The sequence below is a fragment of the Balaenoptera acutorostrata genome, chromosome 5, assembly GCF_949987535.1.
Source record: "Balaenoptera acutorostrata chromosome 5, mBalAcu1.1, whole genome shotgun sequence".
NCBI lineage: Eukaryota > Metazoa > Chordata > Mammalia > Artiodactyla > Balaenopteridae > Balaenoptera > Balaenoptera acutorostrata.
In genome coordinates, this window is record NC_080068.1 from 30,278,007 (window position 1) to 30,299,314 (window position 21,308).

Below are 21,308 nucleotides of genomic sequence, written 5' to 3' on the forward strand. Positions count from 1 at the left end.
CTTCTTTGACACCCCTGACAACCCTAGCATAATTCTCAATAATAAGCATTTTATTGATTTGTCCCATAATATTCTATCAACACAATAAACGGAATTTGGACACACGGTTAGTAAGAGCCATGGATGATCATTAATACCAAAGTCTAAGGAATAAAGGTAATATATTCAATATTTGTTCGCTAGAGCTGCTGTGACAAAGTACCACAAACCACATGGCTTAAAACAGCAGAGATTTATTCTCTCGCAGTTCGAGAGGTGAGGTCCCAAATCAGGGTGTCAGCAGAGCCATGCTTCCTTGGAAGGCTCTAGGGAAGGAGCCTTGCCCCATCCACCTTCCGGTGTTTCCTGGCAATCCTTGGCATTCCTTGGCTTGTAGGTGCATCTCTTCAATCTCTGTCTCCGTTGATACGTGATACTCTCCCGTATGTCTGCCTTCACGTGGCCATCTTCCCTCTATGTCTTTGTTTTCTTATAAGGATACCAGCCATCGGATTAAAGGACCACCCTGCCCCACTGTGGTCTCATTTTAACTAATGATATCTGCAGTGACCTTATTCCAAATAAGCACCGTCAAGTATGTCTCATTATTCTAATGTTTCGACATCTGGCGCCTGACTGACCCTGGGGAGACAGCCCTTCCTGGGGCTAACCAATTCCTAGAGATATTTAACCTGAGCACACTTTCCATGTGCAAACTAACCAATCCAGAGCCCATTTTCCCTCCCCGACCCCATCTTTCGGGTTCTAACACTCCAGACCAATACTCTTCTGCCTTAACCGCCTCAGAGCCAGGTACCAGATAATCAGGAACAGTCTCTATACCCCCGAGCCTGCTGAAAAAATTCACACCAACCAATCTTAAGCCTGCTTACCCTGCCTTGCCTGTGCCTTCATGTGGATACTGCAATAAACCCTCTTGCCCACATTTTCCTTTTGCTCACTGCCTCCTGACCTCCCCGGTGCTTCCCCATGTGGCCCTGCATGGCATGCCATGCCTCCTGTTTCTAGGGATCTATGGAGGATAAGCGTCTTCGTTCCTGAGAGCTGTTTCCATGTCTGCGTGTCTTACCACACCTGATAAAAACAAATCCCTGGTACATTTAAAAATAGTCACATTCTGAGATACCGGGGTGGAGGGGGGTTTGCAATTTCAGCATATCATTTTGGGGGATAAAGTTTAACCCATAAAAGGGAGGAACCTAATCCTGATATTTTATTTGCATTCCAATGTGGGGCAGTGACCCAGTGACTAGACTCCTCAGGTAAGCGAGGAGCAGACTTGAGATGCAGCGTGCCAGAGGGAGAATCCGTAGTCGCCCTCTGTTCTTATATATCAGCAGAGGGAAAGGCACTAATTGCAGCCCTGCTGAAATTATGTCATAGGGGAGGCATAGAAGATTCATAATAGGGAGAAAGATGGATAGACGGATTTTCTTTTCCTTTGAAAAGTGGCAGAATGCATGTAAATTATCTGCTTAAAGATTTAATGGATGAGCTATTGTAATTGTTTTTAGGAATATATTTGATTCTGAGTTCTCTGCTAACCATTTTTTTCTTTTTCTTTCTTTCTTTTTTTTTTCTTAAAAGAAAGCGGCAGCCCAGAATCTCGTGTTAACGCTATCCATTTCTTGGTACACAAACTGCCGGAGAAAAATAAAGAAATGTTGGATATTTTGGTGAAACACTTAACTAAGTAAGCCTCTTTTTCTTCCTAACTTGCTTTATTTTGCTCTGGGCACCGTGCGGTGGTGTCGGATATGTAACACTTGGAACTGGGGCTGTTTACACAATACCAGGGACCACACCTGCGAGAGCAGGCTGGACACTTGCCTTATTGTGTGTGTTTTGGACAAGAGTGATGAAATGTGATGCTTTCATGAAGTCGTATAATTATTTGCTTAATGTCACTGCCAGCAACTCAGGGTTTGATTTGAAGTAAGAAAAGAGAATCTTATACATTTCCCTGCATACAGATTCTGGAAATGTGATTATAAGCCTGTTAGCAAATTTAGCTTGGTTTCACACCTACCTAACTCTGAGTCTGAACACGTCCTTCAAGTTTGTTTAATCCAATAATACGTAGTTATTTCATAGGATCCAGTTTATTCCTTTCACTCCCTCTTTGCAAAGCAAGCAAAATCTAATAATTCAGTGGAAAAATTAGCTCTTTCTTCATATATAAAGGACTCCTAGATCACTGTAATTGAAAAATTTTAGAGGTGAGAGGAAACTGAGGAATGCTATGTTTTACAACCCATATTTCACATGAAAAAGAAACTGAAGACCAGAGGATATTATGAGTTCCCAAGGGTCCTACTGCTAGTAAAGCTGTTCATTCATTTGGTCAGCAAATATTGGTTGAATGCCTTCTTTTTTTTTTTTTTAAACATCTTTATTGGAGTATAATTGCTTTACAACATTCTTAAGGTGCTAGCTGATACAAAGATACATAGTTGAACAAGATAGACAAAGTCCCTACTTTCATGAAGTCCCTTCTTTCTAAGATGGAAAAGATGATAAACATTAAAAATAAAAATATAAAATAATTTCAGGTGATAAATGGTAAAAAGACCAAGTAGAGTGAGGGATAAAGAATATATGTTGGGTGTTGGCCTATAAAGTGGGTTGTTATGGAACTTCGTTTCTGAGGATGAAACCTTTTGAGTTGAGACCTGAATTAGGTTGCAGGGCTGCTGAGAACAGTTGTCCAGGTTGTTCACTGCACAATGGTACTGGGCCAGAGGGATGAGTGTGGGTGTTCTGATCAAGCTCTGTGTGCTTGTGAAGGTGATTCTTACAATGGTGCCATGTGGTCTAGTAGTCCCTGGAAGCGAGGGTGTAATGACCTGGGGAAAGAAGCAATGTTCTAAGTAGAAAGGAACAGTAAATGAAGGCGTTCAGAGACACAAGCTTAGCATATGCATAGAATTATCAAGAAAGATGCTGTGGTTAAGCAGAGCATCAAAGAAAGGGAAGTAGGGAGGTAGTCAGGGACCCCATCACATGGGGCCTTGCCAGATGCAGTGATCTCAGTGGCAGACGTGGAGGACAGTTGAGTCTGCCCCCTTGTTTTTAGGGAAATACAGAGTTGCAAAATACTCTACATGCCACAGTTATTGCCCCTTCTTTTAACCAGAGACCTTTCTTCCCCCCCTCATCTTGTTAGTGTTTCAAATCACTCCAAGCAGAACCTCATGACCGTGGCAAATTTAGGAGTGGTGTTTGGACCAACTCTGATGAGGCCACAGGAAGAAACTGTTGCTGCCATCATGGATTTGAAGTTTCAGAATATTGTCGTGGAAATTTTAATTGAAAACCATGAAAAGGTAAAAGTGCTTTTTTTTTTTTCCAGAAGGGATTTCCTGTTTCGGGCTCGTCCCTGTGTGAGGTACAACTGTCCTCTTAGATTTCCCTCCTCTCTCTTTTTATTTAATGATTTTATTATCATGATGGTGAGCCTGGTTCTGAGAAGTCCTCATGGAGCTTCTGTCTTTGGATGGAGTTCCACAAATCTGAAGCTTACCCGGTCTTCTGTTATCTCACTGGTTTAAGGAAGCAACGTTTAATCCAGATGCAAAGGAGTATGGCAGTGTCATTGTGGACTGTTTATGTTTTTTGCTGCCTTTGTTCCTATCCTTGGATTTCTCACTCAAATTCTGTTTACTGTAACACAGGGAAAACATTTTTTGTCAATCTGTATCACACTCTCCCCAGAAAAACACACACAGCTGTCCCTCTCCCTGCAATTGTGCTAACAGTTTCCGGGGATTCATACACAACATCCTCAAACCCGGGGCCTCCAGGTTGAGAATCTCTGGTTTAAAATGAATACTCTCTTAGGTAACATATCCTGTTGTTCGTTTCTCTGTATTCAAGGGAATACATGATTTTTCAAAATACAATAGACTCTTTCAGGAACTTTTAGATTTTTTCCCCCCTTTATTCTGTTCATATAGATCAGGACCTTGCTAATAACTTTCCTCAGTTTTAAGATAGGGAATTGGAAAACTGTTAAAATGCTTGGTCAACAACTTTAATTGTTTATAAATTTTCTAAAATATTGAGATTGCGTTATATGCCAAGCATGTATTAGGTGCTGGGAGGTGAAGATGAACATTACAGTTCCTGATGGAAAGCGGGTCACGATCTAGGGGGTTGAGCCCTGTTTCGGGACTTGTGTCCCACAGCACACATCCCTGTCTAACATATTATGCGATTGCCTTATTTTTCTAGTTGTTATCTATTTCTTTCTTCTAGATCTTTGAGGGCAAAGATCTTTTTGCACATTTAGAATAATACCTGGTATTCCTTAGGCGCTTGGTTAGTATTTATTTGGTGAATTAATGGATTCAGTGAAATTTCTGGGGGTCAGGGGAGTGGGAAAGAGACAGATGAAGAGAGGTGTGGTCCCTTTGCACAAGTGTTGCGAGAACACTTCTTGGATTCTTGTTGCGTTTGCTGTTGGCTAGAGCAATTCTAGCTGGTGCAAATATCGGTTCCCACTGAAAAGCTAGGCTTGAAACCTGGTTAGAGATTTGCTTTACCAGTATGGTAAAAGCGGTTTGTTTTGTGGGTGTCAGACATTGGTGGGGTTTTTGGTTTTGTTTTTTGGTAGCTAGCGGTGCATTTATGCCTCCTTTTATGGCCCCGTCAAACTGTCATTAATGTGTATGGTGAACTATCCAGACAGCTTCAGGGCACGATGGCTACTATTCATTTTGAGAAAAAGAAATGATTAGACTATAAGCTTCGAGACAATGTTTAGGAGCGCAGCTATCATTAGATTAAATCCAAATTAAGAGAACTTTTATCCAATTTATTTGTGAAAATACTGGTTCTGGGTCTTGCTCTTGGATAAAAGGCTCTCCATCTAATGCCGTAGCTTCCTATTTTCTTCTCTTATTTGAAGCTGGGAAGATAAGTACACGATTTTTTTCTGCTGGGAAATAGAGAGGGCTGCTTTCACCTTGTTAACCAATCTTACAGGAATTCCAAGTGGCATTGGCGAGCCAATTATAATAGTTAACAGCAGATGGAACTGGACCCACTCTCGGAGATGGAGCTTTATAGAATGAAGTAGAGGGCTTTCGGTTCTCCCTCTCTCCCTTTCGGTGGCCAGTCTAGATAGTGCTGTGAACGCACAACCAATACTGATTGAAGTCCTGAGGTTTCCTACCAAGAGGAGGTGAGATATCGACTTTCAGATTCTTCATTGAGTGTGTGAGTTTAGCTTTGGAAGCAGAGGGTTGCTTGGGGTTGGGTCGGGGCAGTTAGCTTGGATTAGTGAACATTTTTGAGAACTTACTATCCCTATTACCTCTTTTTTCCCCCCTTTGATTTCACCCTTGTCCACTTTCACTCCCAGCTCTTCGTTCCTGCTAAAGTGGACTTCACTTCGGAGTCCAGGCTCTGCTATGAGGAAGAGTATTTCTGCTAACAAGGGTGATTGCGTAGAAACACTTCACAGGGATGTCTGGCCCCAGCTGAGCCAAACGTTTTCTTGACAACGGATCCACATACACCACCCAAAGGAGCTGATGTTTGACTTGAATGTAGTGAGGGAGAGATACGGTTCCTCTTAATGTTTGAGAACAAAGGGAAAAAGAGAGAGGGAGGAAGGATAGCAAATGTTAAAAAGAATAGTCTCGTGAGGAAGGAAAAAAAAATTATAATTCAAAAAAGGAGGGGAAACTAGCAATGAAATGAAACGGCCTAGGTGGTGTCTCTGAAGGAGAAGGAATGGGGGGCGGGTAATGACAGTAGAAGGAAAATGTTTTCTTTTCCTCAGTTACTTATTTTTCTTCCCTAGGAATGTGAAAAATGTTAACTCTGACTAGGAAAGTCACTAAGTCAGAAAAGGGAACTTTCAACCTATAATTAAAGCAAGAAAGCTACAGATTAATTTTGGAGTTAGAAAAAGACCCTTGGTTAATCTGCTTTGGAGATCACATTTTATCCAAGCCTCTTTGTTGTTTTCATAAAATCCATATGTACTTTATAGGAAACTTAATCCATATGTTTTGGCTTCATTTCCACTCAGTACATTAAGATTTTGTTTTAAAAGAAGTGTTCGCGGGCCAAAAAAATTATCAAGGTCTTTCTTCCCTTGCAAACCAGAAAATTGCATTTCCCAGGTAGAAAGGGTACTGTGAAATTCCCAAGGATTTTCAAATTGGGGTTGTGCCTCAAAATGTGTGAGTTCTGCATATGTTTTGTTCTTAAAGTATACAGTTGTCCCTCAGTAGCTGGGGGGGATTGGTTCCAGGACCCCCTGCAGATACCAAAATCCACGGATGCTCAAGTCCTTTATATAAAATGGCAGAGTATTTACAGATAACCTATGCACATTCTCCCATATACTTTAAGTCATCTCTAGATTACTTATAATACCTGATACAATGTAAATGCTATGTAAGTAGTTGCCAGCGTGCAGCAAATGCAAGTTCTGCTTTTTGGAACTTTCTGGAACCTTTTTTTCCAAATATTTTCGATCTGCTGTTGATTACATCCGCTAATGGGGAACCCACGGAGGACAGACTGTACTTGTTATGGATTAATTCAGTACATCTGTCATGAGTGCCTGCTCTGAGTCAGACATGGTGTGAGATTTGGGAGAAGTGAAGACAGTCCTGCAGGGAAAAGAAGAAATGGTGGAGAGTAATTGCTCTCAGACAGATAGAGAGAAAGCTGCCGAGATTTCCGAGGAGAGTTTATGTCCAACTGTGGGGAATCTGGAAAGTTTCCTGAAGAGGTGATTTGAGTAGGTTTTAGAATGGAGTTTGAACAGGTGGAGGTGTTTTAAGGGGACACTTCAGGTGTGGGGCATCATGTCATCAGAGAAACAGCAGGTGTGTGTTCTGGGAACAAGAGGCTCCTGTTGGAACGGGGGCGAGTGGTACGAGATGAGATTGGAAAGAGATCTGGGCCAGGTGTGGGGAGGTTGAGAGGCCACCTTAGGACTTTGGATCTAATTTTAGAGGTATCAGGGCCTCTCGTGGTTTTTAAGATTAAGCCTCATGTGCTTAATCTGGCAGCAGGGTTGGCAGTAGAAAGTAGAGGAATAAAAGACCAGGTGAGAGGTCCCATGGCATGGTCGTGAGAATGGTGAGTTACAGGTGGAGAGCATCGGTTTGTGAGGCGGGATAGACACAATCCAGGCACTGGATTTGTATCTCAGAAGAAGGTGTTATAAATGATGCTGAATATTCCATCCTGGGAGAATATTGGTGTTATTAATGGAAGGAGGGAAAAAATGGGTTTGGGGCAGAAGATGAGTTCCGTTTATAACATGCAGAATTTTAGTTGTTGTCTGGATATCCAGAAAGATAAGCCCAGCAGACAGTTGGAGATGTGGGGCTCAACCTGGGGAGAGAATTTAGTGGGAGAAAGTGTACCATATGGTGTAAAGACATGAGATAGATGTGAGAAAGAATTCATTGGTGCGTCTGTTATATACGGTGTTTATCTCATATGACCTGTGTGTGTGTGTGTAATGCCCATTGCGTATATATATGTAATGGTGTCCTTATACGTGTACAGAATTCATATTACATATCTTATCCCTCTATGCATATGAGAAAAACCGAAGGGCGCAAGATCCTGTGCTCACGGCCACACAGCTAGCGAGTGGCAATGCCTGGGTTTGCACTAAGGGTTGTTCGACCCCAAAGCCTTTGCTTGTCATTACTCAGAGAAGAGAAGAACAATATCTTTGAGAAATAATGAGATTTTACTCTTAGTGATAAAAGAGGAGCCAGAAGAAGCCCAGACGAGTTCAGTGTCAGGGTGTTCAAGGGGTGTTGTCAGTGATGCCAGTTGCTGTCAGGAGATGGGCAAGTATGAGGACGAGTGGAAGGCGTGAGATGTCTGTTGAGAGCAACTTGTAAGACCTTAAACGTGTGAGTGTTCAGGAATGGATGATAATAAGTCTGGATCTACTTCCAGTTTTGCCCATGTGACAGAAGAACAGATGGGAGGAAAAGTCAGAGCAGACGTGACGGGGAAAGGAAGGATGATGGAGGACCCGTACACCTGCGTTGTCCACGGCTTGCTCATTCTTCTCATATTCTGATCACCTGTTAGCTCACAGCTGGGGTGGGGGCCGTCTTCAGAGGAACTTTGTTAAACAGGTGTGTAAAGAACCCTGTCGAGTTACAGGATCTGTTTAAATTGAGCCTATTCTGCTATTTTATACATTTTTAATGTCATAAAAGAAATATATATTTACAATGTGACTCCTGCCTTTTCTCTGCCCTGCCTCAGTCCCCCAGGGCCCTTGAAGATTCAGAAGAGCCTTTGAGAATCATCAAAAAAAAAAAAAAAAGAAACCCATTATCAGGTGGTTCTCTTTTCATATCTGCCTTGTTTTATGTTAATGTTTAAACTGGCAGTTTATGTAAAGTAAGGTACATAATGTTGCTCTCAACCAAATTACTTTACAAAATACATGCAATAATATAGTTATAATCCAGGTTATATTTATCTTGTTAAGGATTTTCATTGGATTTTCAGTGTGATAGGTTGCTCTCATGGTCACTGATTCTCTGAGGGTCAGTAGGTTATGAAGTTTTTTTTTTTTTCCTAGTATTACCCTTTATGTAGTACAGTTTCTGTGGACCACAAGGTGCTAAGAGTTTGTTTACATAAAACTTTTCCTTGGTGAGGATTCCTATAAGTTTGCTCAAAGAAGCACATTCACCTTTGAAGTGAGCTCTGTGTCAGTCTGTCTCGTTTTTCCTGGTGAGAAAACGGAGGCCGTTCAGGATGGTCACGCTTTGTTGGAAAAGGCTGACCACGTTCTTGTTCACGAGTTTCTTCAGTAGACTGTGCTTTATCCATCTTTGTAACATAGGTTGCAGAGTTCTTGAATAGGCTGTGTCCTCCAGTCATAGAGGAGCCTAGAAACAGTAAGGGTGAGAAGGACGTGTACATTTCCCCTCAGGTGTCCAGCGTAATCCCCAGAATATTAAATTACATGCACATGGACAAGGGTATCCAGTGGTGCAGTGCATCACTTTTGTTGACCTTGGGACTGACTTTCTGACCTGCATCCTCCTGTCTTTGCCAAAAGCTAGAAGAACGTGTCTCCGCTCCCAGGTTCATGGTGGGATGGATTCCCTGTTCAGCCCCACCTGCAGTCCACCTGTGGTCTGTTTCTGGGTATAGGGCAGCCCGTTCCTCCATTCCTGAAGCTTCAGAAACCACACCCAGCCTGGCTCTCTCCTGCGGGTTGATCTCTGTCCTCCTTTAACGCCAGTGAGGCCCAAGCGAGTAGCATGCAAACCATTTTTCACTGAGCACGAGGAACCTTCCAGTCTTAGGGCATGCTTGTCATTTAATGGGGAAAAGAATTCTTTTTAAAAAAGAATCCAGCCTGAACTGCATCTCGATTGAGCTTTGCTGGCGCTGGGTTGCTAGGCAGCAGCAGTTTTCATGGGACAGGAGAAGAAATGTCTTAAGCACCAGCAACAACAATAAAACTCCGAAGTTTCTAAAAGGTGGTGTCTGCCTGAGTCATGACCACTCAGCCTAGAGGTCAAATCCTGCAGCAAGAATACTTGACAAATTTTCAAAGGTTTTTTTTTTTTTTTCTTTTCTCCTTGCAGTTTTCATAAATGTTGTCCTCCTTGGCATAACCATGAAAACGTACTTTACTGTTACATTTTTTTTTTTTTTTTCTCAACAGGGCTGTGCATTTTCTGGTGTGTTTAGAAAGAAGCTTTAAAAGCACAGAAAACTTTGTCTTTCTCCTTCCTTTAAGGAGAGTTGGAAAATAATAATGACATTGTCTTCTGCTCTTTTCATTTAGCGGCGGCATGGGATGTCTCTGCTGTGTGCTGTGCTGTAGCTCTGGAGATGGTAGATAATATTTTTCCACGGGACTAGAGTGGTTTGATGCAAGCGAATTCTGTAACATTTTCATGTCCAGTAGAGACAAGGCACTGGGACTGTCTCAGGAAGATCGAAGAGCTACGGTGTAGAAAGCGGGGCGGGGAGGTTTATTCTCTGTTGTCTAAGAAAGCATACTCGGTCCAAGTGAGCAGAACTTGCTGGGAGGTGAGTGTTTGATTCAACAGAAGGCAGAACTCCATAATATTTGTAATAATGAGACTGTGTTCCTAGTAGAGATGGGTCTGAGGAGTTGGAGATGGCAGATGGCTGAGGTCTGGCCCACTCTGAAAGTCTCGGCCAGAGACCTTGGAGACGCAGAGCTGCAAAGACAGGTCCTGCAAGCTTGTCTCAGCGCTTGGCACTTGACACTGAATCAGTGTTGGTAGAATTCACAGTGGTGAGGAGGCATCTGATCCTTTTCCTCACCTCCCTTTTGTGTTGTTTATATTCCCAGCAATACCCAGAGTACTTGGAAGGGAATATAAGGATGTAAGCGTGAGGGGCGGGCGTGGTGTGGTTTGTGTGGGTGGGCCCTAGAGAAGCAACCTTGACTTTCCTTAGGGGACAGCAGAGTGTGGGGTGCTTATGGGCTTGGCTTTTGCATGGACAAAGCGCCCCGTTTTAACTTTTCTTTGTAAAATAAAGAAACCGGCTTTCAGAGCTGTCTCTTCCCTCTCTCTCAAGACAAAGTTGAGAGCAGTAATAATTGCAGTAGCCAGCAGAGGGATGATTACGTGCTGGTACCCAGGCTCCGCTCCTTATATGACATTTTATTGAAATGATCTGCAGACAGTGTCACAGAATGTAGCAGAGCCGGCTCGAGAGTAGAATTCCTTGGGTTGGAATCTCAGCTCCACCAAGTTGTGTGACGTTGGTGACCCGGGCCCCCCACTTAACCTCATCATCAGATTCCTCATCTGTGAAAGAGGAAAAGCTGAAGTACCTATCCAGCAGAGACCTGTGGTGAGGATGACATGAGCTGTTTTACAGATGAGGAAAACGAGGCTCAGTGAATTGCTCAAGTGGCCAAGCTGGGGTTTGAACTCCGTCTGTCTGCCTCCAAAGCCCACTCCTGACATCTACACTGTAGCTGTCCGATAATGTGTGTGTAAATATGCACATTTCATATAAATATGCACATTTCATATCAAACAACTGTAATGACTTATTTGTGTTTTTCAAAAGACTTTGTATTTTTTAGAACAGTTTTAGATTTATAACAGAATTGAGAGGAAGGTACAAAGATTTCCAGTACCAGCCCCCTCGCGCCCACGCATGCAGAGCCTCCTCCATTTGTTACAGCCGCGGGACCCACCCTGGCACGTTATTGTCACCAGAGTTTACTTAGGGTTCGCTCTTGGTGTTGTACCTTCTTGGGTCAGGCCAAATGCGTTATGACACGTGTTCATCACGATCGTCAGTGTGTTTTCACGGTTCTGAAAATCCTGTGGTCAGTCTGTTCATCTCCTCCCACCCATGCCCTCCCCACCCCCCAGCCTGGCCATCACTGATCTTTTTACTGTCTTTACAGTGTTGCCTTTTCCCGGTGTCATATAGCTGGACTCATACAGTGTGAGCCTTTTCACATTGGCTTCTTTCACTGAGTACTGTGCATCTAAGGTTCCCCCACGTCCTTTCATGGCTTGGTAGCTTATTTCTTTTCAGCGCTGACTTGTTTGTATTTTGAGAGAACCAGGATGATTGTTATGTAAATGACTGTTACACCCAGTGGGTGAGGACGGGAAAGCAAACTCCTTTCACCTGGCCTTCTTCCCGCCGCCCACTCGGATGGCTTTCCTGTGACATACAGCCAACTTCTGAGATGCATTCTTTCTAGGCTCGGCAGGCAGGGTCAAGGCCTCTCAGCCTCACCCTTGATGAAAGCTCTAGCTCAGGCCTGGTGATCCTCCTCCTCCTCCTCATCACCATCAGCATCATTAATATAGGATGACAGTCTGCCTGATGCTTATCAAGTGCTCACACTGTATTCTACACCATGATCTCGTTTACTACCTGCTCAGCGACTCTATATGTCTCACGTCTCAGGTAGACGTTATCATACTTATTTTACAATTTGGAAAATGGGGCTTAGGGTGAAATTCGCCCACGGTCACAGAGCTGGGAAATGGCGACGCTGGGATTGGAACCCAGGACTGTGTGGCCCAGGGGCTGGAGCTGTCAAGCCTTCCACTCTACGGCTGCTCCTTGCATTCTAAATGGCTTTCAGTGGAAGGCTTGGTGTTCAGGGTCACTGTCTGATGGGCAGGGCTGCAGTATTCTGATGCTCAGGAACAGCAGATCTGGAATATATGTAGATTGAACGACATCACTAGAAACAATATTTTGACGTCTTACATATATTTTCAGATATCTAAAATTACACCAAATAGTATAAGTGGGAAAACATAAATATGGAGTATCAGTTCAATAATATGTAAAGAACTGATTTTTTAAAACTATAAACCAGAGTATTGAGAATAAGCTACATGTTTTTAGCAAAACCTTTAGAATTAAAAATGATAAGTTTGTATTATATAGTATGTGTATTGTTGAAGCCTATACCATGGTAATAGAGCCATTTGCATCAGACTAGGATACTTGCAGAGAAAAGTTTTTTTTTCCTCCTTCTTTCTCCTGGAAAGATCTCCTGCTGCTTTGTAGGCAGGGCTGGGAAAAGGGTATTTTTCTAGACTGTCCCCCCTCATCTGTAGTGTCCTGTAAGTCATTTAGTACAGATATGTCCTAGTGGACAGCCCAGCCCCCAACTGTTTGCTGTGGAGATATACCCCTCCAGCACATTTGTGTGACTTGGTGCCGCTCTGATTTAGGTCTGCTGATTTAGGCCAGCTGCATGCAGAAGAGCAGACAGACACACTGGGATCTGGGCTGAGTGAGATTCTGTCTTCTAGAGATTTGGAGTTGGGATGTGGGGAAACGCAGCCCGTTACTGTGAGGTGGCTTTGGGGCTTGGGGCTGAAGAACCCCTGTGATGGGTCCAGTACCAAGTGGAGGAAGCAGTGCTCTGGGAAGGATCGGGCAGCTGATCACAAGAGGGAAGCAGAGGCGAGAAGTGGAGACTTGTTGGTTGACTCTTGATGGCCTCAAGCTCCTAATTCAGGCAAGTGTTGAGTTCCAGCTCTTTCTGCTTTCTGCTACTCCTTTTAATAAATCCCTGTTTAATTATGTCAGCTTCGTAACGTTTTGGTTGCAACCAAGTCGTCTTTGGATAGTGTGAGAAAATACACAGTGCAAGGTTCCTGCCAGTTTGATAAATTCACAGGTAGTTTATTCATTAGCTTTGACTTTGGCTCAGTTTATGTTTCGGTGACTTCAGGTAGCCCCTGTATGTCCTTGAGGTCAGCTGCTCCTTGCACCCAGTCCTTATGAAAACAGAGCAAGTGGGTCTGGTCGATGTAGTTTTAGGTAGAAACTGGTACTTTGAGGTCACCCAAATCTTAACTTGTTGGTCGGTTCCCATAATTATATGATTAGACCTTCTTTAACTTTCTTCTTCAGTTTTCTCCTCTTGGACCAAGGTTGAAACCAGAAGTGACTTTCTTCTCAATTCTCATATCATTTCTTTTTTTGCCAGGTATTGTTTTCCTAATGCTTGGTCTCCAGTATTGTACCCATTTCACCCCCCACTGTGTTCGTATACATCTCCTGGCAGGATGGGCCTCTGGTCTGCTGTTCAGTCAGTCAGTTGGCATTCTAAAGTCCACTCATGCATCCGACATCCTTTTCCTCTATCAAGAGCAGTAGTTTTGAAGCCTCATTACATTAAGACCCACTTTGAAAATTTAAAGAAAGCTTTGGGTCCTGTTCCCAGAAAGCAGTATAGTATATATACACAAAAAAAGTATATACAATTTTAGGAATTTGGGGGACTCCCAGGCCAAGAACCTAGAACCATAGGGAAACCAAGAGCTGCAGGACGATCCATGAGGAGTTAGGGTCCAGAGCATTTCTTCAGGCTCGACTTTTCTTGTCTTTTGCTGGTGACTTATTTTCCACACTTCTGCTGAAGAACTGGGCGGGGGTCAGGTAAGGATTCATACTTTATTTATTTTTTTAAATATCTTTATTGGAGTGTAATTGCTTTACAATGTTGTGTTAGTTTCTGCTGTATAACAAAGTGAATCAGCTATATGTATACATATATCCCCATATCTCCTCCCTATCCCACCCCTCTAGGTGGTCACAAAACATCGAGCTGCTCTCCCTGTGCTTTGCAGCAGGTTCCCACTGGCCATCCATTTTACATTTGGTAGTGTGTATATGTCAGTGCTACTCTGTCACTTCACCCCAGAGGATGCATACTTTATTTCGTATGTTCCCCACTTGGGGCCAGCCACCAAGGAAACCTTTCATGGAAATATTGATTGCTTGGCTGGGCCGTAGACAGTATGAGTCCCCACTGAAAGGCATTGTGCTTAAATAGCAAAAGGCAGCCCCTTTGCATTATTTTGAGATGTGCTGGTGTTCAGACTTCTGCCACAGGGGGCAGAGGGTGGAAATCAGCTCAGGGGCAGATTGAAGAAGGCCCCTCTGTCCAGGTCAGGTCTTCCTAGAGCAGCCTCGTTATCTCATTTGAATTCTGTCGCATTTCCCTGAAGTTAAACCCGTTTTGAAACCCCACTGCTGCATTTAGTCAGTGATAATTGACCGTGTGCTAGTGTCTCAGCTGCTGCGTCTTTAGAATAGCAAACACTGACGTCCTATGCCACTGGTTAAAGAATATTCAACTGCCTAATGAATATTAGGCAGACGTCCTACCCAACTGCCTTTAGAATGGCAAACACGGACGTCCTACCCAACTGCCAAATGGCTAAACGAAGGGTTGACGGTCTTAGCTCATGGACCGTGGGGCGTAATTGTTCTCTTTCTCCTAGACTTGCATTCATCCTCCGATTTCCACTGGAGCTAAAAGTCAGAGTGGGTACAGTGACTGCTTGATGAAGCAGGCTGCCACCGAGGGTCCTCCAAATCGAGGTCTTCCCATTAAGTCTAGTGCCTGCCTCCTTGGGTGTGTCCGGGGTCCTCAAGACCACCCCTGTGTCCCGGGATTTGCTGGAAGGACTCACGGGACTCAGCGTGTGCTTGTACTCACAGCTTAGGTTTATCACCGTGATGTAGTGAGGACACGCCAAGGAGACGATGACGACACAGCTGGGGTCTGGAGGAATCACTGGAATTTTCCTTATGCTCTCACCTCCGCGGAGGGGTCACACACAGCGGACTCTTCCCCCAGCACCGAAAATGCAGCCACAAGCGTATAACGTGTCTGTCCAGGGAAGCGCCTTAGAGACTCAGTGCCTGTCGGGAGATAGTCATATCGGCATCCTTTGCTGAGCGGGTACCGAATTCCAGACTCCCAGAAGGAAAGCCGGTGTTCGGCCTCACACCCGCACATGCACATTTATGTGGAGACGGTTGAGGCACAGTGGGCCCTCCTAAGCATTTTGGGAATGTTTTATATCAGTTTAGAGAACTGTTGATCAGCCAAGTTCCCAGACGTCAACCAGGGACCAGCTTTGCAAGCAGGGTTTTCTAAGGATGGCCTTCCTAGGCCTGCCCTGTTTCCTCTTTTCTGTACACCGGGCATCTTTTACCTGCCACGGTGAGGAGCTTGAGGGGCAGCGGTGAGGGTGAGTTCCTATTTCTCCTGCAAGGATGTTCTCTGTCACTGGGATTCAGAGCCCTTCCTCTTTTGCTTTGGAAGCAGCTTCCTTATTCTAGCAGGGAAGTGCCCATTGTCAGCACCGTTGAAAAGTGCAGGGTGAGTTTTGCCGAGGAGCATGGGAATCGAGAAGGATGTGGTCCGTACAGGTTAAGTAAATTTCAAGCCATGCCGCCTTATGTCACTGGATTAATTTGGCACAGGATGAAACGTCCCTCAAAAGCCTTCCTTGTTTTATCTTTCCACTTGGTTGATTTCTCCTTAAGAGTGACCCCAAAGGGCAGGAATCAGTTTTGTTAGCTTTGTTTCTGTTTTCACCCTTAAGCTCTGTTGAGTGCTGTCTTTGGGGCCCCACGTTCTCTCAAGGATCAAGGTGCTACTGTGTCTGTCCTGCCCCCTCCCCTTTGCATCTGGTCAAAACCCACCTCCTTGTCTCAGCCTGGGCATCGTGGTATCTGGGTGACAACGACCCTCCTCAGATCCGCTCCTTCTTCTATTTAATCTTCTGGAATTTTCTCCAAAAAACCTTTTTGTTACAAAGTTTGGAGAAGTCCCTGCAGCCTTTAGTCCGTATTCCTTAGGTGAGCTGTCCATCCAGTATTAACACTGTCTTCCTCCTCCCACGAGCTTTCTCAAGGTCATTATTTCTTTTCATGCAGATATTTGAAAAATTATTACCTAACTCGCCTTTTTTTTTGGGTGGGGGTGGATATCTTAATGATACCCATACTAAAAGTACCCCCTAATCCAGAGCGATTTAGGGGGAGGGTTGATTTTTTACTTCAGTCCTCTCCTGACCAGGTAGTGGTGAATTCTGTTGATCTTGGTGCAGAAGTGTGTGTTTGTTGTTACGCTAACATACAAGTATCTAGAATTCTAGAGTAGAGTAAAACCTAATCACCTAAAGCTTCCTAAAGATATGTATATATAGTACATAGCCTGGAATCTGCTTCAAAATAATCTGGGTGATGTGGATGAACTAAGATTGGTCATCAGTTAGTGACTGAAGTAGGTAGGTGATGTGGACAGAGGAGTTCATTATAGTATTATTTTTACTTGTATATATATGTCTGAAATGATTGATGATAAAAGTTAAATGATCTGATATTTAGTGCTGGCATCATTTCTTTTACACAGTTCATTATTCATTTAGCAAACATTTTAAAAGCTGCTCCTTGCCTTGTAGTATATGGACAGGGACAAAAGATTAAAAAAAAAAAAAAAAAAGCAGGTCTTGCTTTCCAGAAGTCCAGCATTTAGCGAGAAAGACAACAGTGCAACTAACTCTGACACAGCCGAAGTCTAGTTCCCTGACCTCAAGATAATGTGTTTGAGTTTGGACCTCTGAGAAGCTAGTCGCTTTCTTTGTCCAAAGCCAGGTTAAGACCATTTCTGCCCTGGAAAGACTTCACGTACTAGGCATCCCTTGGTGAATCACCTTAGTTGTTTCTTCAGAAGATGTTTACCCCTTCCATTCGCAGCAGTGAGCAAGGCCTGCAGGGGATAGAGTGGGTGTAATTATGAAATGCAAGGTTCCTTTTCCTTAGCAGACTAGAATGTTCGGAAGAGGCTCGGCTCTAAGGGCTTCCTGAGCCCTGGTGCTCCAGACTGGCTAGCTCTAGTTCAGACCAGGAATCAACCAGCTAATGCCGAGAGGGTAGGAAGCGTGGGTTTGTCTGCAGTGTACAGATTCAGGCAAGAGACTGAAGCTTGGGGAGTTGATATTAACCAACCCAAGGTCACACAGCTTGCTTTATTCATTTACAGCCTGCCTCGTTCCAAAAAGGATTTCAGGCCATGAAGCCACACAGTTAGAAAGTTCCTTGTGGTCCCTCTAACCATCCCAAGAAAAACAAGGCTGTATTTTTTTTTTTTTCTTTTTGAGCTTAAATGGTGCATAGTGTTTCAGTCAATATTACTGCATGGATAGCTCCAAATTTAAAGTGCACAAAAGTGCTTATGTATGTCTCTGTCGGAATGTGTGGGAGCCATAAAGGAAATCTCTGTATTTGATTTCATAAAGTCATGAGCTTTCTATAGTCGCTTGAGCCACGCATGCCAGCGCCTGGTTGTGTGCATGAGAAAGTTATTCATCACTGCACAGCTGGTGTGTTGTTTGTCATCATTATTCCTTATTCTTAATTACCAAAAGTGCACATGGGCTACAGACTGTAGATGGTGTCAAACCAAACCTCTAAAGTGGTTGAATTAATAGGTTTGGAGGAAGATTTATAATCCTTTGTAAATGATAGTAATTCTGTGTTATGTTCGTAGAAAGAAACAGTGCACATCAGAAACTCACTCAAAATCTGGATCGTAATCTCAAGTATATTATTATTCTCTATATCTACCTCCTGTTCCCTTTTGTTTGTTGCTGAATCAACTTTGCTTTTTTGTGTGTATTGAAAATGGAATTTATTTATAGGCTGTGCTTTTTTTTTTTAAGGTAATTTTTTTTCCCCCTACCTCAGCAGTAAGTAAAAGTGGAGACATTCTTTCTCCAGGGAAGGCTTCAAACGCTTGGTTTCTCTGGAATGTCATGTCTCTTTAGGCGGAAATGAGGGAAATGACCACTAAGAGGATTAGTCATCATTTTCAAAATTTAATGAAGGAATTAAGTCATTTGTGATTAATGTGCTAATAAGCTCAGAGTCCGCTGTACTTATGGATAGATTGATGTAGAAAGGTCCTTGGAGTGATAATTGTTTCATGTGTATAATCATTTTATTCCATGGTTTCTGCAGGATTGCTTCCTACAATGCCCAGGGCCACAAACACATCCACAGTTGAACTTTTTTGGAAGTCTGCTGTGGCTTTAGCCCAATTCCACGTAACTTAAAATTCTTTTGACTTTATTATTCAGATGAATCCAACCTATTGTAAATTGTTTATAATTTTCCATTCTTGGCAGCTTTCCTGCTCATTACTCTAGGTCAGCGATTCTGAACCAATTTTTATGCTTTGTACCCCTTTGAATTTGGGAATTTGAAAGGTAACAATCCCACTTTCTGAAAAAATCCAAATGCATATATGCCATTTGCATATGACTTTAGGGCATATACTAACACTGAAGAGACCTCAGTTAAGGAACCCCTGTTCTAGGTGAAATTAACTTGGGTGGTATTGAAATAACGTAATAAAAACATGTGGCCCATTAATACAATGTGCAGAGTGGGGGAAGTGAAGTTCATCAAGTTATAGGTTTCCGCATGTGACGGTTTATTACTTTTTACTTATGGTTTATTACTTTTTACTTATTTACTTTTTACTGGTAAATACTTATGTATTTACCAGTATTATTTATCGTCCATTTATTATCTCAGACACATGCTTTCTGATGGCATAAAGGTAAAGACAGATCTTTAAGAGTAAAGACAGATCTCAAAATGTTGCAATATAAACCAAAAATAGGTTAAAAAAGGGAGAAAACCCTTTGGTATCAGCCAAATGGAGGAAAAGGCCTAGAGACCACCAAATGGAGTTTTCCGAAAATTGGCCTGGGCCGTCTCTGTTTTACTCCTAACTTGACCTTCCACAGACACGGTAGGGGGCAGCCGCACATGCAATCCTCAGACACCTCCTTTTGGAGGGAGGTGGAGGAGATGGTTTGGGCAGCTTCGGGTAAAGATGTGCAATTTCCACAGAGGTCGCAGCTCCTCCTGGCCACCCAGCAATTCTGCCAGAGTAGGTGGGGCGTGACAGATCACACTCTGTCTCCGAGACACTCCAGGGTCAATGATCTTCAGCAGTAAACAGAAAGTCAGAAAGAAGACTTCAAGACGAAAAGAGCTTCTGCAAGAGAGGAAGACAGGGAGAATGAATGCTGAGAGTAGGAAAGGAGTGCCGTTTGCCACCCTGATAACTTTCAGTGTGAGCAGCTAGAAGTCATCCTCTCTTATGTGGTCCATCTTCTGCCTGGAGAATGAGGAGGAAGTGTTTGATAAACTGGCCACCTAAGACTGATGCTCCTGGTGGGGGCTGAAGGGCCAGGCCCTCTGCAGGAATCGTGTGCAGCCCAGGCAGAGGGAGTGAACACAGATACGGGCATTTTGGCAAAACTGCAGAGATGAGGTCAGAGACTATACTGCATACAGGCCCTGGCTGAGTCCTTGTTCTCCCCATAACCACTGGTTATGATGGAATTGTATCGTCTCAAAATTCATATGTCGAAGTGCTAGCCTCCAGTGTGACTCTATTCGGAGATGAGGTCTTTAAGGAGGTAATTTACGTTAAAGGATGTCAAAAGGCTGGGGCCCTAATCTAATAGGGCTGCTGTCCTCGTAAGAAAAGGAAGACACACCCAGGATGTGCATGTGCAGAGGAAAGGCCACGTGAGGACATAGTGAGAAAGAACCACATACAGGCAAGCCAAGGAGACAGGTCTCGGAAGAAACCAGCCCTGCCGGCACCTTGATCTTGGGCTTCCAGCCTCCAGAACTGTGAGAAATAGATTTCTGTTGTTCAAGTCACCTAGCTGTGGTATTCTGCTGCGGCAGCCCTAGCAGATGAATCCGCTATTCTCTCAGGCTGCAGAACCCTGGGCAGGCAAAACCGTAGTGCATGGAAGAAGGAAACAGACATTCAAAACATGGGAAGGGATTCAAGGAGATGTCACCCGAAGTGTAGTGGTGTGAATAGAAAGTGTTCACAAAGCTACCCATTTAAAACATTAGTATAATTGAAATCAACCCAAAATATCCAGTGTGGAGTCTATGTGAATATCTTGCAGCAGAAGGGGAAAAAATGTAAACTGTAGATGAAGAATCTATTTTGGAAGAAATACTGATCTAAGGAAGAGGAGAAGTGAACTTACTAAAATTTATCTCTCTGGGAGAACTAAATATTCAGTAAAATGGGAGTTCAGAAATAAAGTGATGAGAATTTTTTTTAAAGGCGCATGCTGAGCTAAGAAAACAGACTGATACCTTCAATGACATTTCAAAACGAACAAATTAAGAATGGAAATGAATAGAATCAAAAATTAAAGAAACATGTGATCATCATCGATGAAATGATCCCATTCAATGAAAGGAGAGAGACAGATGGAAGAAGTCAGAGAAAACAGGCGACATGGAGGGTGAAGATGACGCAGTGCAAGAAAGATGTGGTCCTGGGGATACAGAACCAAGTACATAGATACAAATAATTTTAATGATAAAAATAAGAGTTTTTTTTTCTGAATCAAAGTGAGACCTTAATCTGATCAAAGTATTCACTGAATTGCAGGAAACATCAATTCTGAATTTTAAGTCATTCAGAATTATTCATATAGAGACAGAGTGTGGTTTAGTTATTGGATTTTTGAGGAAAAATCAAAATTCCCCTGGGAGGACACATCTGGTTGCCTCATATTTTTCTACAGCAACTTGAAAAATAATAAAGCAGTGTTTATAAGCCTTGAGTATCTATTTTTGGCCACAACGAAAAATCGGACATTTCAGAAGGCAGAAAAGAAATGCAGACCACTTTTTCTGATCCGTATTACTCTAAATCCAGAAAATTTTTAACAGTAATAATTATGGAAGCAAAAAAAAAAAGTCTCTGGTCACTTGGAAATTTAAAAACTTTCATGATTTGTGGATCAAAATAGAAATTTAAAAAAATTGTCCAATACCTAGAAAAATATTATGAAAACAGCACATTAAAACTTGGAGGATAGGGCAAAAATTATGTTCTGAGGGAAATTTATAACCTTAAATAACTAAGAAAGAATGAAATAAGCTTCCGCTCACCCACC

General features: G+C 43.0%; 1 protein-coding gene across 3 annotated transcripts in view; it reads left to right on the top strand.

The window, feature by feature from the left end:
• Nucleotides 1-21,308, top strand: part of ARHGAP10 (Rho GTPase activating protein 10) — a 337,610-nt gene that overhangs the window by 227,656 nt on the left and 88,646 nt on the right. For all 3 annotated transcript variants that reach the window (XR_009008363.1, XM_057546891.1, XM_057546890.1), the window contains 2 exons: nucleotides 1,588-1,693; nucleotides 3,167-3,326. Coding sequence is in view for 2 of the 3 variants with exons in the window: in XM_057546891.1 (XP_057402874.1) it covers nucleotides 1,588-1,693; nucleotides 3,167-3,326 (266 nt within the window). In the remaining variant the exon portion in view is untranslated. The remainder of the gene's footprint in view (nucleotides 1-1,587; nucleotides 1,694-3,166; nucleotides 3,327-21,308) is intronic.